The sequence below is a fragment of the Neophocaena asiaeorientalis genome, unplaced genomic scaffold, assembly GCF_003031525.2.
Source record: "Neophocaena asiaeorientalis asiaeorientalis breed wild unplaced genomic scaffold, Neophocaena_asiaeorientalis_V1.1 scaffold338, whole genome shotgun sequence".
In the NCBI taxonomy this organism is placed as follows: domain Eukaryota; kingdom Metazoa; phylum Chordata; class Mammalia; order Artiodactyla; family Phocoenidae; genus Neophocaena; species Neophocaena asiaeorientalis.
Window position 1 is genome coordinate 283,504 of NW_020175405.1, and position 12,526 is coordinate 296,029.

The following is a 12,526-nucleotide window of genomic DNA, read 5'->3' on the forward strand; positions in this document are numbered from 1 at the left end:
CCCTGTCTGAATTCATGATCCACAGAAACGAGAGAAAATAAATGGCTATTGTTGTTTTAAGCCACTATGTTTTGGGGTCATTTTTACATAGCAATAGATAAATACAGCACCCCTAACTTTACTTTCCCAATCACCCTAGGTTGGTCCCTTAGAGTGGTGTGTAGTACCTTCACCTACCAGCTCCTCTATAATCAATAGGTCACCAAGTCCTGCCTACTTCCTTTGAATGTCACACTCAAGCCTTCTCTCTTGCTGACCCTACTGTAGGCCAAGCACAAACTTTTTTGTACCTACTGCTTTAATGGCTATGAAATCATTACAATGTGTACCAGTGCTGAAATTTTGTTTGTGTGTGTGTGTTTGTGCATGTGTGTGAAATGTACAAGATATATCACATCTTTATCTGAAAAAGTTGAATTTTAAAGAAATAACTGAGAAAATTAAGCAGCTAGTCTGGCCTAATAAACAGAGGCCAAGGCTAATAAATACACTAGGTGAACAAACAGCAAAAGATGACTGGTTATAATAATAGCTCCTTACATAGTTCTTAGTATGGGGCATTTCTTTCACTGTTTAATTCTTTAATCCTCACAAAAACCCAATGAATTAGGGAGCTTTGTTACTCATTTTACAGATGAGGAAACTTAGATTCCATAAATTGTCCAAGGTCACAGAGCAAGTAATTAGTGACAGAGCTACAATTTGACCCAGGCTGTCTGGTTGCCAGAACTAGGCTCTTAACCTCTACACTAGTTTTGCCTTATGAGAGACTTGCCTTAGAAGCACAGGGGTCAGCTGTGGACAATTCTGCTGTCAAAAGCACTATCAGGAAATATTGCCACTGTGTTGGACAGGATGACTTCTAGAGAAGTTCAAAGAGACTTAGGGGCAGTTGGGAGAGAAGGAGAACAAATTTACTCCTGAGCTACAGCAGATAGCTTCCCTTCAAACTAAAATTCAGAAAAATAAGGCAGCCAAAATGTAGTTAATAATTTCATTTAAGAATCTAGGAATTTGGAAAGTCAAGTTTTTTTTTAAAGAAAATAGGGAAATTCACTGCAACAAGAATAATTGTAGCACTTGAGTGGCTTACACTTAGACTCCTAAATAAATAAAATCTAATTCTGATCTTTATTTACATTTATCCAAAAAATTTAATTAGGAATCCATTCAAAGCATAGAATTGGGAGTTAGGGCAAAGAGGTAATTGTTGACGGTATTAAATAGATGAAATTACCCAAAGAGTCTACAGAGAAAGAAACTTGGGGAACACCTGCATTTAGGTGGAGGAAGAGGACTCACCAAAGTAGATGGAGCAAGAATTATAAAAAGAAAGGTAGCAGAGAATCAGATTATGCTGTGAGCTGTGTCACGCTGCACCCTCCACCTCCACTTCTTTATACATCTGTGATAATCCCCATTCACACCCCGGATGTGAAGCCACAACCACCCTGAGGGGAAGCAGAACCAAAGCAAACAGACAACAGGACACTAAACTTTTTATTACAGAATTCTAAAGTCACAGTTCAGGTAGAAGACAACAAGTATTTGAAATCCATTTTTCCTACCCCTATCCAATACTAGTTAAGTAGAACTCAGGGGAGAAAGGCTAGAGCTGGAGAGGAAGCCAGAGGATCAGCCTCTGAGGAGTGTCCCTGATCTCTGTCTCCTGCTGCAGCCCAGCCACAGGGGAATGTGACGTTAGACACACACACACACACACACACACACACACACACACAAAAAAAGTAAATTCAGTGGTATGACGGAGAGTGGATCTCACTCAGTTCCCTGATTCAAACCAGCTTGTCTGAAAAGGTAGCCCACATGAGCACTCGAGGTTAAATGGAAGATTGCTTAGGGTGCTTGGATATGAGGAGCCTAAGGTAGCCTCACAGAAAGTCCCCATGACCCAAAGAGCCCCCCCATACAGCTAAATGGGTGATTTTCCTGTTATAGCTGTGAAGAGTACAGAAGTTAGCTGAACTGGAGCTGGTGATCCTCAAGAGGCTCCACTGTTGGGAAAGAGGGCCTCACCATACAAGTCATACAGGCGTTACCATGCTGGATATGAGGCAGACCAGGACGATATCATACCCAAGATAGAAGGGGTGAAGGGAACAATCCTGAAAGTGACAAACCTTTAACTTAAAATTTATGAAAAGATAACTGAATTTGACTGAGTTTAGGTGAAAATGACTAGATTAAAATTTCTTCCATGAGATAGAAATAAAGTGTTTGAATAAAAAAAAAATTAAGTCCAGTTTAGAGAGAATTTAAAGCTTTTTTTTTTTTGCATATCTGAATTTGTAGCTTCAAGTTATCATTCCTATCACATTAGATAACACAGTGTCTGGACATAGAGTCGTTAATAAAGACTACCTCTTTCGAAATGTACCTAATCTTGGATTCTAAGTTAACTACATTTGTTAGAGATCTAGCCAATAAGTGTAAGTGGAGTCTTATGTTTTGGAAAGTATACTATCAGTATTGATAAAATAAACTTTTTGGCCTCTTCCTCTTTATAAATGTCCATAACTATAGTCATAAGCCCCAGAGTGCTTTTCTAAAAGTATAAGTTAGTTTTAGGAACATTAGAATAATATTTTCATAGCAGAGAACAAAGTGGAAAATAAACAATTTTCTTAAGAGTTTAGAAAAAATGCATGTATTCGATTCACAATACAAGGATATTTGTTATTCACTTCGAATTAAATTCTTCTGTAACAAGTAACTTCTATCACAGTTAGTCTGTTGGAATAACTCGTTGTACTAGCTTGACTAGTGTCCCCCACAAATACTGCCTGTGAATGACTTTATTTGTAAATAGGGTTTTTGCAGATGTAATCAAGTTAAGATGAGGTCATACTGAATTAGGGTGGGCCCTAAACTAAATACAATGACTGGTGTCCTTATAACAAGAAAGGACACACACAGTGAGAGGGCCATGTGGAGGAGGCAGAGACTGGAGTGATGCACCTACAAAAAATGAACCACCAAGGAATTCCAACAACCACCAGAAGCTAGGAGAGAAGCATGGAATAGATTCTCCCTTAGACCCTACAGAAGGTACCAACCCTGCCAACACCTGGATTTCAGACTTCTAGCCTCCAGAACTGTGAGAAAATAAATTTGTTTGTGGTATTTTGTTATGGCAGCCATAGGAAACTAATATACTCATCCTGAGTCAAATTACATGTCACTTCCTTATGTTTCCTAATTATATACCCCACAAAACATCTCCTTTCTTGAAATCCTGGGAAGGACAGTGTCAAGAGCTTCTTTAGCAGATATCTAGAAATGTTTGTACCCCATTGTTGAAATAATTTTCCAAGCCCAGGGTGAAGCTCCTCCTGCCTAGGGTGCCATGTCAGCAAACTGAAACTTAGATAATTTTCATGTCCCTGTAAATGCTTCACTTGACCAGAAATAGAGTATATCAAACCAGCCAACCCCCAACTGCCAAGAATTTGTAATAACTTCTTTGTTCTAAGTAAGGTCAGATATGCAAACTCAGACAATTAACTAAGCCAAATACTCTTTCCTTATTCCCTGATTGACCTGCTAGTCTTATAAGGAAATCCCTGACCTCCAAGCCAATCATGCTGTTTCCACTTCGCCACTTCTAAAGCTCTATAAAACTCGCTCTTGCCCCAAATCCCTCAGGAAGAGTACTCCGCTGCTTGTGAGGCACTGTACTCCCCCAAATCCATGGGGAGTATAAGTTTTCCCTTGAATAAAGGATATCAAACTCATTATTAAATTGTCCTATTTTTGTCATTTGACAACAGGTATTCAACAAGAAAATGATTACATTTTCATTGTAATGAAAGATGGCGCAACAGAAGAGAGTTCCTAAAAATAACTTTCATATGATTTATCTTGGGGTTTAGAACAAAAAGATACAAAAGAAGATATTTTAGGAAGTTCTTAGTAAGTGTAAGACAGAAGTCCTACTTGTCCCAAGAATGACTTTTGGGCTTGTTACATGTTCCTCCACCTTTAGGAGGTCTGCTCAACAGTGGCTCCCAAGCCTTTCAATTCAATTTTACAAGTAGTGGGGCCCCTAACTCAGCAAGGAACTGCACTAAAAAATGTGGGAAATTTTTTAAATGATGAAAGTCCTTTTCCTGCTTTTATGTTTTAGATTTGGAGTGGCTCCTCAGCCACAGGCTAAAAGGAATGACCCAATTTACATCTGCTGCTGTCTTAGGCCTCAGACATTGAGGTATGAGCTCAATTAAGAGAAAAATTAGAGCTAGGACAGTGGTCCAGAAATGCCACAGATTTAAAGCAAACATAATCTTACTGACCACTACTTATCACTCAGTACACTTAGTCTACTTCCAAACGTAGGCTAAGAAGCAACCCAACAGCTAGTCCCTACCTACTTCACCTAGTATAAGCATACTATGAAATGTTCTTATTCATTCAGTGAACACAGAAGTAAAGGCGAACAAAGGTCAGATTCTAGAGACAATACATAACTAGAATCAATAATGTGGTGTGGGGAGGGGGTCAATAGACAGTCAAATGAAGGTTGCTAACCTGGAAGATGGAGATAGTTATTAAGTGGAGCAAGTCTGTGATGGATGATGAGATGTTCAAGAAATACCTGGAAATACATGTTGATCTTGCAAGCAGTTGCAGACAGTCTGGAGCATCAACATGCAGACGGTGGTTGAAGCCACAGAGGTAGATAAAATTACCCAGGAAGAGTATGTAGCTCAGCAAGAGTAGAAATGGAGATGAAATTCTGGGATGTGCAGGCAGAGGAAGAGCCAGAGAATGAGACTGAGAAAACAGAGATAAATGTGGGACCAGGAAAGAATGGCATCTTTGAAGTCAAGAGACGAACAAAATTCAATAACCAGGAGTGTTCAAGGTGCAAATGCTGTAAGGAGGTCAAGTTAGAGGAAGATTGAAAATGAGCTTCTGATTAAGCAATAGGAGGTCACTGATGACCTTGGCAAGAGGACCAGTGGGGACATAAGCCAATGAGTACTAAGTAGAAGAAATAGAGACAGATTGTAGACTATTCTTTCAAGATGTTTAGCAGAAGATGGAGGAAGGAGGAAAACAAGGGTCATAACTTGACCAAGGTAGGGGAAGGCATTTTTTTTAAGGATGGCGGATACTTCAATGTTTGTAAGACAGTGGTTCTCAAACTTTAGTGCATCAGCATCACCTGGAAGGCTTATTAAAATTCAGATCGCTGAGACACTGCCCCCCGACAAAGACTTTCTGAATCAGTAGGTCTGGGGTGGAGCTCAAAAACTTGCATTTCCAACAAGTTCTTGATAATGATAATGCTGCTGGTCTGTGGACCAAAACTTTGAGAACCCCTGTTGGAGGCTAAGGAGGAAATAACTAATAAAAAGATGTTTGGAAGATACAGGAAATGTAGGTATTCTGGAGCAAAACACAGAAGCAGAAAGAATTCAGGAAAAGATAAAAAAAACAGTTGGCCTCGAGTAAGAAGTGAGGCGTAGGCAGATGAAAATGGACACTGTTAAAGTTTAGAGGTAGAGAAAGCAAGTTATGAAAGTGCATGCCTGAAAGCCTTATTTTATTTTCTCTGCTTATATTCCCAAAGTAAGGTCATCTGCTGAGAATGGAAGAGGTAAGGTAGAGTAGGGGGCAAGAAAATTACACACTTAGCAGCCATAGGAAAAGGGCCTTGTAAAGGTAGTCCCAAGCCCCACCCTTTCTTAGAGGTATAATTGTGGTCTCTTAACAGGAGTGTTAATTTTCAAACCTGGCTTGCTGCAAAGTTGGCTCTTTCCTCTCTGCCTTCCTGGTTCCCACTGCTACCCTTCAACCATCAGCCAATGTCAAAGAAACATCTAAGTAGTATCAGTCTGCTTCAGCAACCACAATAATAAAATACTGCATTTATCATTAATGAAAATAGCAAACCCCAGTAACACCCAGGGAAGTCTCCTGTCATTCTTTAGATAAAAACAGACAAAAACTAGTATAGATCTAAGTTTGAATCAGCACTTGTGACATTAAGCTGTTACCAATTCAGAGAGCAGGCTGCTACTTACTCTCTTTACTCACTGTGGGATCTCATTATCAAAGATTTTTAATCTTGAGTGTTAGAATACTTAAAATTTATAAACAGAATTGTCCGTATCTTTATATGCATGTCTTTTTCTTTAATCAGACGCTCATAAAAGTCTGTAACTCCTCAACCGTCTAAGACCCCTGTTCCAGACTGTCCATTGGTTAAAATAGAAGTTTAGTGACATGGCAAAGTCCGTATTTGATTTTACAGTCTAGAATAGGCAATTAGAAAATAAACTCTTCCCATTTAAAACAAAGTATTAAACTCTACTCTGTTCTCAGGCACACACACCTCATTCATTCAATCCACACATGAATGCCTTCTGTGTGCCAGACACGTTTCTTTTTGCATTCAGTTTTAGCAGGACTGGATTTAACCTTGGATATTTAGGGGATTCTCTTTGAGAAAAATAATATAAATCACAAATACAAAACTCTTAGGGCCCCTCCCAGCGCCTTGGGAGACATGGGCAAGTAAGGGGCCCAGAAGCTTCTGCCTGTTTCTATGCCTAACCTGTTTCTACGTTCTGGGGGATCTTAAACTGAGGCCACACTTTTCTCTGCCTTCATTTCCAAGTCAATTTCCCCCCACCTCCAAATCCCAGAAAGTCCAAGGTTGATTTTAGGGTCATTATGAAGTGCTAAAGACTGAATGTCTGTCTCTCTCCAAAAATCCTATGTTGAAACCTAATCCCCAATGTGATGTTATTGGTAGGTGGGGCATTTACTTTGGGAGGTAATTAGGTCATGAGAGTGGAGCCCTTGTGAATGGGATTAGTGCCTTTATAAAGGAGACCCAGAGCTCTCTAAACCCTCTTTCTGCCATGTGAGTACACAGTGAGAAGTCAGCAGCAACCTGAAAGAGGTTCCTCACCAGAACCAACCATGCTGGCATTCTGATCTCAGACTTTGAGCCTGCAGAACTATGAGAAATAAATTTCTGTTGGTTTATAAGTCATGCAGTCTATGGTACTTTGTTACAACCACCAAGACTACGACACAGTCCATCTTCGTAACCTTATTACAACTATCTCTAGCTTTGAAATTTAAATATTCACAAACTTCCAAAAATATACAAAACATGAAATAATTTGTGATATATTTTTTACTTTTGTCTGATATAAAATTTAAATTTTGGTTATGACATGACCTGTCTAAACGGATGAATGAATGCATTAATTACTTTCAGGTTTGAAAATTTTGACCTCTTCCAGGCATGATAGCCCTATGCCATCATCAATGGAAAAGCTACATTCCTGTTAGCTTTCATTTTGAACTAGATTTTGAAATTTAAAAGAAATAAGTGGGTTACTTTTCATATTTCTGATTCCTAAGGTTGGCTAAGATTTACTATTTCACAATTAAATATATAAATATACCTATTATAAAAATTTTAACTAAACTCTCAGAAACTATTTTACAGTAGAACATCAACATTTTCTTGATAGGTGAAAGCTTTTATATTACATTTTTATTTTGCAAGAAAATAAATTATACAACTTAAAAAATAAAATCCAAAAATTAAGCAGTTCATCAAAATATTTCAGCCTACTGCATACAGAAACTGCTACCATTTAAAATTGTACAGCATTATCATCTCAGTATGTAGTGGCACACATTCAAAATTGTATATACGAGGATAGATTACAACTTAGGAACTCAAATTTGTTCAACACTCCAGACAACATATATAGTGTAGATGACAGGAAAGCTCTCATTGTAATGTTTATTTCACAAACATGACATTGGAAGAGTTTATAAGATAGCATCCCAGTCATTTACATGAAAATAGAAAAAACAAGCTTGAGTTTAAGATAGCAAATCTTTCTGGAAAACTAGCAAAACTTTCACCCAAATTGAATTTTTAAAATTTGCCCTTTGAGCAGGGCCAATGACATCCTACTGCAAATAATACAAAATACTTTTAAACTACTCCGGTCATAGTTTGTACTAAATTTAATAAAAGGTAAAAATAAGAAAGCTAACATTTCATTTTTGGAAATTTTAACATTTATGCACAAAATAAGAGAAAGAGAAATAAAGTTTGCCAGAATGCAGGGACCCCTCCAATAAATGTAAAAATTGGAAGACTTCAGAATTTATTTCAAGATACTCATTAAATCATTAGAACAGTAATACTCTAAATATTTAACTCATTGCAAGCATTAAAATTGTTCTGTATTTTCACTTTGTAAGTTTTGTTTCATATCTACTTACTCTGGCAATGAGATGGCAATAAAGGTTAACATTTTCAAGATGGCTCCACCTTTATATTAGAAGATGAATGTTCAAATCTTAACCTCTGAAGTGTCCTATTGCCATACTGCTCATGAAAAAAATATATGCATATATATGTATATATTTTTCCCCTTAACTATGTCAGAGTTCATCCCTGCTCAGATAGCACTAATTTTAAGTGCACATTAGAGAAAAGGGACTTAGTAATAAAGGATACTAACTGTGATTCTGTATCTTTAGCAAATTGCTGGTAGTTTTTTTTCCAGATCCTTTTTTTTTTTAAATTAGCAAATCTGTTGTCAAAATATATTTAAAGAAAATTCAACAATGGTATAGGCACCTTGTCAACTAAATGGTTTTCATAAACACCAAAAAGTAGTCAGATATACTTTTGTATACATAATGAACAAAATGATGAAAACTGTAAGTCTACAGTATTTGTTGCTGTTCTATTCCCCAAAATACAATTAGGACATAATTAGCAATTTAAAAATTTATAAAATTATTAGAAAACTTTGCTATGGATTTAGAGTTACCCACTTTTGCATTAAATTTGCCTTTGTAAATCAAAACATCATGGCTCTCATTCTTAAATGACTAAAAAAAGATTAGAAATTCCAAAAAAAGTTCTGAGAACTATTCTGGTTTAAAACAACAACAAATCTTAAACTTTAAGAAATGGCCTGTAATTTTCCTTTCCATTGCTTCCTCCTTTGGCGCCCCTTTATCAGATAAGCAAATATGCCAATACCAAACTATTTATTAAACATAAGGGCCACAATTATTACCAAATTATCAGTTTTTAAAAATTTTGAATTTATCCATTGTTAACAGTCATCTAATTAGAGAAAACAGTGAGTGCTAATTTAGTTTAATCTTCACAATATGCTTGGTCTAATAACTGACATATGCTACCTTAGAGCTCAAATGTAAGATTTTAAATTAGAAACAAAATTCCAATTTCTTATGAGTTTCAGAATAGGCCTTTGACTATAGCCAGCAAAACCTTAAAAATGTTTTAAATTTGCTGTCCTTCCTTTCAGCAGGCAGCTCACAAAGTCTCTTGGGATTGGGGACAGATTCCATGAAATGCTCTTGAAAGCACTCTGTAATAATACTGTACGCCTTTCAACACTCTGGCACTCCATTTCCTACTATCATCAAAATAATTTAAAATATTACTTAATATCAAATAAAATATAAAATAATTTGCAAGAAAATTTGAAATGTGCACCACAATGAATAAAATCCATGTTGAGCCATTCTTCCCCAAAGGGGAGTAAGTTTTTCTCTTTTAAGTTGTTCATGTCCTCAAGTCCTAAAATCTCCATTACTCTGGGTATTCAGTTGCCAGCAACTAGTAAGTTGCTACTTTGGATTGACTAAAAGGAACAAGGTAAGTGTTGCCTTCTGAACATTTTTTAAATGCTTATTTTTAAAATATATAAATATATATGTACATATATTTGGCAAGTTTACTGCTCATATTAAGATTGCAACAATTTTGCTTATGCTTTTCAGGTCTATGTTGTGGTTTTTCTCTTCCTCCTAGGTGACTGATACCTAATTATTACTTTTTAAAACAGAATGTCTTCCTTTCCAGAAACCTGAGGTTATAAATCCCTAATCATGAGACTTTAAAATTTCAAAATATTTCTATGCTACAGATTAAGTGGTCAGTTATATAACTGTATTATATTAAAGCAGGAGATTTCTGTCTTGTTTTTAATAAATTTGAATATGGCATAATAAATATTAAGTATATAAATACTAAGTGTCTTAGTAAACACTTAATATGCTTATTTTGCTGTTTTGACTCTGCAATCGACCAACCTATCTCCATACATTTTTTTAAACAATTAAAATAATAATTAATATGAGCTTCACTTTTTCAAAACAAGCTCTCTTAGCCATGTAAGATTTAAAAAACTCTTCATCATTTAACAATAAACAACTAAGACAGTAGTCTCCTGCTTAAAGAAAGCCAACATTTTTTAGTTGGAAAAATTTAATACCATTTTTAAGTCACCACTAAAATCCAGCTGCGATACTGAAGCGGTGTTTGAACATATAATTTGATACTATTATAAACTTATCTTTTCACCTATACCTGCCCTGTCCCAATGTTGTGTAGACCAGCTCACTCTTTTGATCAAAAGAAACCAAGAGTGCTATTTCTAGTTTTAATTGCATTTTTTAAAACAAAACGTAACAGCATTTTTCAGCACACAAACATCTGAAGATCCTTCCTTGTGCAAGTACATTTTTGTAAGAGAGGAAAAAAAGAAAAAAAAAAAAAGAAAAAAGAAAAGCAACAAGAACCCCACTTTCACCCTTCCCAACTGTATTTCTTCCGGTGGGTATAAATCAGATTTTTAAAAGTTCATCATGGGCTCTTCATGAATGCAAGTTTCTCCACAAAACGGCATGCTGTTAAAACAGAGTGTGCAACATGAAGGGAATGCCACCATGCTAACTAATGTGATTGGCAAAATATAGTTGTTTTGTTAGGTAAGGCAGAGATTTTAATATTTATGTAATCAAAGTCCAAATAAACCTTCCTCTAGCACAAACTGCAAGAACTTTCTGCCCAAGCACTCCAAAATTTTGGTTCTTAATACTGTCCATGATATTCAAAATTATGCCATATATATGAAAGTGTTGATATCAGATTCATCTCTTCTGATGTATTTGTGCTCTATTAGCCATTCTATTTGCTCTTTTATCATTTTCTTTTGTGGCAAGAACATGTTTTTCAAAATTTCTACTAATTCAGTCTGCAGCTGAGCATTACTAATTTTCTTTCTCATCTTCATTATTTGTATGATAGCTTCCTAAAAGAAAAAATAAAATATTAAATTATTTTAAGTAAAACAAAACAAAAAATGACTTTTAATGTATTTTATCTTCTATCCAATACCTATCCAAATGATTAGCAATCACTAGATTAATCTTGAGACCAGTTATCTTTTTTTCACTCTGAAAAATAAAATCTGCATATTATGGAGATTTTAAAAAATGAGGAAAAACAAAATTACCCATAACTTCTCTGATGAAAAGAAAATCACACCTAAGGTTTTGGTGTATTTCCTTTCATTCCTTCGTATCCACACTATGTACATTTAAAAAGTTTATTTTACCTGTGAACACAATATGTATATAACCTGATATTGTGTTAAGAATCAACTATCAACTAAGATACAACAAACCCCTTACACATACTTTTTCCCTTGTATTCACAGTTACTTCTTTGTATAGCAGTAGAGGCCAGTTGCTGTCTGTTTCAAAAATTAATAATTACTATTCTTTATAAATTTATCAGATTAATAAACTGTACTTGTTATAAGTATCTTCAGTTTGTACTGACTCAATTAAATGGTTTAACTTTCTGTAGGAGTAAGCACTTTTCATCTAAATCAATTTTATCAATAGCTTCCTTAATGATTTCTTTAATTATTATTATTCTTTTAATAAGGAAAATTAGAAAATTACTACATATTTTCTCTTTTGCCTTTTCCAGTACAAGGTGTCTGCTTAGTCAACAAAAGGTATTCATCTGCCTTAGTGGAGGTTAGAATTCATTATAAAAGAAATGTGAAAACAAAAAAAGGAATCAATATTTGCTTTTTAACATTGAAAATGGAGTTTGGCTACAAGGCAATAGGCTTGGGAGTCAGGCACTACTCAGTGTGAGAAAAGTATACCTTCAACTTCCCCTGTACAGATATGAGGATTCCTACACTGCCACTAGGAGGTCAGGTGAATTACTCCCAATGTCAGTATGTCCAGATCCAGGCTCTTGATCACAGGGGTTTATGTCAAGGGTCCAGAGAGAAAGAAAGAAGATGGAAAAAGTCTGTCCCCCTACAGGCACTTGTACATTACAGAAACCAGTAAGTAGGAGAGGAACAACTGTAAATATTCCAATTTCTCCTATTCTAGCTTGGGTAGAGGTGAAGATGGCTGTCTTAGAGATATTAAGAGAAAAACAGAGGGGTTCTGGCCCTGGTCCCATTTAATAGGTTGGAGGTCACTTGAAAAGTGGCATGATATGATGGAAGTAATTTGCACTCCTGAATTTCTCTCAGTTCCCATATGATTAGAGTTTAGAGCCAATGGACCTGCCACAGGGCCTTCAGTGTCAGGAGAGGGTGATCCTGTAACAGCAGATGATAACAGTGTGCCATGTAGGCCAAGGGCCACAAAGAAGATGTAGCAG

General features: G+C 36.0%; 1 protein-coding gene across 1 annotated transcript in view; it reads right to left on the bottom strand.

Moving 5' to 3' along the window:
• Positions 1 to 7,560: 7,560 nt before the first annotated feature.
• Positions 7,561 to 12,526, bottom strand: part of CUL5 (cullin 5) — a 98,925-nt gene continuing 93,959 nt past the window's right edge. The window contains exon 19 of the mRNA XM_024766969.1: positions 7,561 to 11,141. Within this exon, the coding sequence (XP_024622737.1) occupies positions 10,947 to 11,141 (195 nt within the window). The 3' untranslated portion in view covers positions 7,561 to 10,946. The remainder of the gene's footprint in view (positions 11,142 to 12,526) is intronic.